Here is a 3,744-nt window from a genome sequence, read left to right as displayed (position 1 = left end):
TGATGATGGTGGTGATGGTGGTGATGATGGTGTTGATGATGGTGGTGGTGATGATGATGATGATGGTGGTGATGGTGGTGATGATGGTGTTGATGATGGTGATGATGATGGTGATGATAATGGTGATGATGGTGGAGATCGTGTAGATGATGGTGGTGATGGAGATGCGAAGGGACACACACACACGCTACGCACATGCCATGGACACGCTACGCACACGCTACGCACACACACTAGACACACGTGGGCTGAGTGAGCGCATCGGCCACCTTTATTGAACAAGCTGCGTGTGACGTCACGGTCTTGTGGTGGTGGTGTTGTGGTGGTGGCGGTGGTGTTGTGGCGGTGGTGTTGTGGTGGTGGTGGCGGTGGTGTTGTGGTGGTGTTGTGGTGGTGGTGGCGGTGGTGTTGTGGTGGTGGTGTTGTGGTGGTGGCGGTGTTGTTGTGGTGGTGGCGGTGGTGGTCACTGCCCCCCACCACCACCATCACGTAGCGTCTCCATGAGGCGTGCGTGTTGTGGTTGTGCCGCTAGCGCGTGACTCAGCACGGCTTTGTGTTGTTGTGGTGGTGGTTGTTGTTGTTGTTGTTGTCACTGCTGAGCACCACGTAGCGTCTCCACGAGGCGTGAGTGTTGTGGTTGTTGTTGTTGTGTTGTTGTGGTTGTTGTTGTTGTTGTTGTTGTGGTTGTTGTGTTGTGTTTGTGGTGTTGTTGTGTTGTTGTTGTGGTTGTTGTTGTGGTTGTTGTTGTTGTTGTTGTCACTGCTGAGCTCCACGCAGCGTCTCCACGAGGCGTGAGTGTTGTGGTTGTGCCGCTAGCGGGTGACTCAGCACGGCTTTGTGTTGTTGTGTTGTTGTTGTGTTGTGGTTGTTGTTGTGTTGTTGTTGTTGTTGTGGTTGTTGTTGTGGTTGTTGTGTTGTTGTTGTTGTTGTGTTGTTGTGGTTGTTGTTGTGGTTGTTGTGGTTGTTGTTGTGGTTGTTGTTGTTGTTGTCACTGCTGAGCACCACGCAGCGTCTCCACGAGGCGTGAGTGTTGTGGTTGTGCCGCTAGCGGGTGACTCAGCACAGCCGCCACGTCCAGCTCACAGCGACGCTCCAGCGCGCTCGCCACCGCACCCGGCATGTCCCTGGGGTCACGGGGGGGTCAGGGGTCAGGGGGGTCAGGGTCGCGGGGGTCAGGGTTGTCCCGCCCCGTATCTCTAGCGCACTCGTCACCGCACCCGGCATGTCTCTGGGGTCACGGGGGGGTCAGGGGTCAGGGGGGTCAGGGTCGCGGGGGTCAGGGTTGTCCCGCCCCGTATCTCTAGCGCACTCGTCACCGCACCCGGCATGTCTCTGGGGTCACGGGGGGGTCAGGGGTCAGGGGGGTCAGGGTCGCGGGGGTCAGGGTTGTCCCGCCCCGTATCTCTAGCGCGCTCGCCACCGCACCCGGCATGTCCCTGGGGTCACGGGGGGGGGGGTCAGGGGTCAGGGGGGGTCAGGGGCGTGGTGATGAGGGTCATGGGGGTCAGGGTTGTCTCTCTCCATGTGTCTCCCCGTGTGTCTCCCCGTGTGTCTCCCCGTGTGTCTCTCCGCGTGTCTCCCCCCGCGTCTCTCTCCGTGTTTCTCCCCGCGTCTCCCCGCATCTCCCCGTGTCTCCCCGTGTCTCTCCCCATGTCTCTCTCTCCCCGTGTCTCCCCGTGTCTCTCCCCGCATCTCCCCGTGTCTCTCCCCGTGTCTCTCCCCATGTCTCTCTCTCCCCGTGTCTCCCCGCGTCTCCCCGCATCTCCCCGTGTCTCCCCGTGTCTCTCCCCGCATCTCCCCGTGTCTCTCCCCATGTCTCTCTCTCCCCGTGTCTCCCCGTGTCTCTCCCCGTGTCTCCCCGCGTGTCTCCCCCGTGTCTCTCCCTCCCCGTGTCTCCCCGTGTCTCTCCCCGTGTCTCCCCCCGTGTCTCCCCCCGTGTCTCCCCCCGTGTCTCTCCCCGTGTCTCCCCCCGTGTCTCTCCCCGTGTCTCTCCGTGTCTCTCCCCGTGTCTCTCCCGGTGTCTCCCCCCGTGTCTCTCCCCGTGTCTCCCCCCGTGTCTCTCCCCGTGTCTCCCCCCGTGTCTCTCCCCGCATCTCCCCGTGTCTCTCCCCGTGTCTCTCCCCATGTCTCTCTCTCCCCGTGTCTCCCCGTGTCTCTCCCCGTATCTCTCCGTGTCTCTCCCCGCATCTCCCCGTGTCTCTCCCCGTGTCTCTCTCTCCCCGTGTCTCCCCGTGTCTCTCCCCGTGTCTCCCCGCGTGTCTCCCCCGTGTCTCTCCCTCCCCGTGTCTCTCCCCGTGTCTCCCCGCGTGTCTCCCCCGTGTCTCTCCCTCCCCGTGTCTCCCCGTGTCTCCCCCCGTGTCTCCCCGTGTCTCCCCCGTGTCTCTCCCTCCCCGTGTCTCCCCCCGTGTCTCCCCGTGTCTCCCCCGTGTCTCTCCCTCCCCGTGTCTCCCCCCGTGTCTCCCCGTGTCTCCCCCGTGTCTCTCCCTCCCCGTGTCTCCCCCCGTGTCTCCCCGTGTCTCCCCCCGTGTCTCTCCCCGTGTCTCCCCGCGTCTCTCCCTCCCCGTGTCTCCCCGTGTCTCCCCCCGTGTCTCCCCGTGTCTCCCCCGTGTCTCTCCCTCCCCGTGTCTCCCCCCGTGTCTCCCCGTGTCTCCCCCCGTGTCTCCCCCCGTGTCTCCCCCGTGTCTCTCCCTCCCCGTGTCTCCCCCCGTGTCTCCCCGTGTCTCCCCCGTGTCTCTCCCTCCCCGTGTCTCCCCCCGTGTCTCCCCGTGTCTCCCCGCGTGTCTCCGCGCTGCGCACCCTGCGGAGAGGTAGGCCTTGACTCGCATCTCGGGCGAGAGCCGGGGGATGTACTTCCTCGCCTCCGTGTGGTTGCCGTGCTTCAGACACTCAGACACAAACGGCTGTGGGGACAGGCGGGGAGACACGGGGAGACACGGGGAGAGACACGGGGAGAGACACGGGGAGAGACACGGGAAGACATGGGGAGACACGGGGAGAGACACGGGGAGAGACACGGGGAGAGACACGGGGAGAGACACGGGGAGACGCGGGGAGACAAGGGGAGACACACGGGGAGACACGGGGAGAGACGGGGAGACAAGGGGAGACACACGGAGAGACACGGGGAGACACGTGGGGAGAGACACGTGGAGACACGGGGGGAGAGACACGGGGAGAGAGACACGGTGAGGGAGACACGATGAGAGAGACACGGGGAGAGAGACACGAGGAGAGACACGGGGAGACACGGGGAGAGACACGGGGAGACATGGGGAGAGACACACGGGGAGACGGAGGGAGACGCGGGGAGAGACACGGGAGAGACACGGGGGGGGGGAGACACGGGGAGACACGGGGAGACACGGGGGAGACACGGGGGAGAGACACGGGGAGACATGGGGAGACACGGGGGAGAGACACAGGGGAGACATGGGGAGACACGGGGAGACATGCGGGGAGAGACACGGGGAGACACGGGGGGAGAGACGGGGAGAGACGCGTGGGGAGACGCGGGGAGAGACACGGGGAGAGACACGGGGAGACACGGGGGGAGAGACGGGGAGAGACGCGTGGGGAGACGCGGGGAGAGACACGGGGAGAGACACGGGGAGACACGGGGAGAGACACGGGGAGAGACACGGGGAGAGACGCGGGGAGACACGGGGGGACACGTGGGGAGACGCGGGGAGACACGGGGAGAGACACGGGGAGAGACACGGGGAGAGACGCGGGGAGACACGGGGG

The 3,744-nt window shown here is 64.5% G+C and overlaps 1 protein-coding gene across 1 annotated transcript in view; it reads right to left on the bottom strand.

Moving 5' to 3' along the window:
• Positions 1-249: 249 nt before the first annotated feature.
• The window catches only part of LOC144955731 (vacuolar protein sorting-associated protein 16 homolog), a 43,807-nt gene continuing 40,312 nt past the window's right edge, over positions 250-3,744 (bottom strand). The window contains exons 8-9 of the mRNA XM_078885874.1: positions 2,797-2,900; positions 250-1,124 (exon numbers count right to left, since the gene is read on the bottom strand). Of these exons, the coding sequence (XP_078742000.1) occupies positions 989-1,124; positions 2,797-2,900 (240 nt within the window). The 3' untranslated portion in view covers positions 250-988. The remainder of the gene's footprint in view (positions 1,125-2,796; positions 2,901-3,744) is intronic.

The sequence above is a fragment of the Lampetra fluviatilis genome, unplaced genomic scaffold, assembly GCF_964198595.1.
Source record: "Lampetra fluviatilis unplaced genomic scaffold, kcLamFluv1.1 SCAFFOLD_400, whole genome shotgun sequence".
NCBI lineage: Eukaryota > Metazoa > Chordata > Hyperoartia > Petromyzontiformes > Petromyzontidae > Lampetra > Lampetra fluviatilis.
Note: the sequence above shows the minus strand (reverse complement) of the source record. Positions and strands in the feature narration are given on the sequence as shown.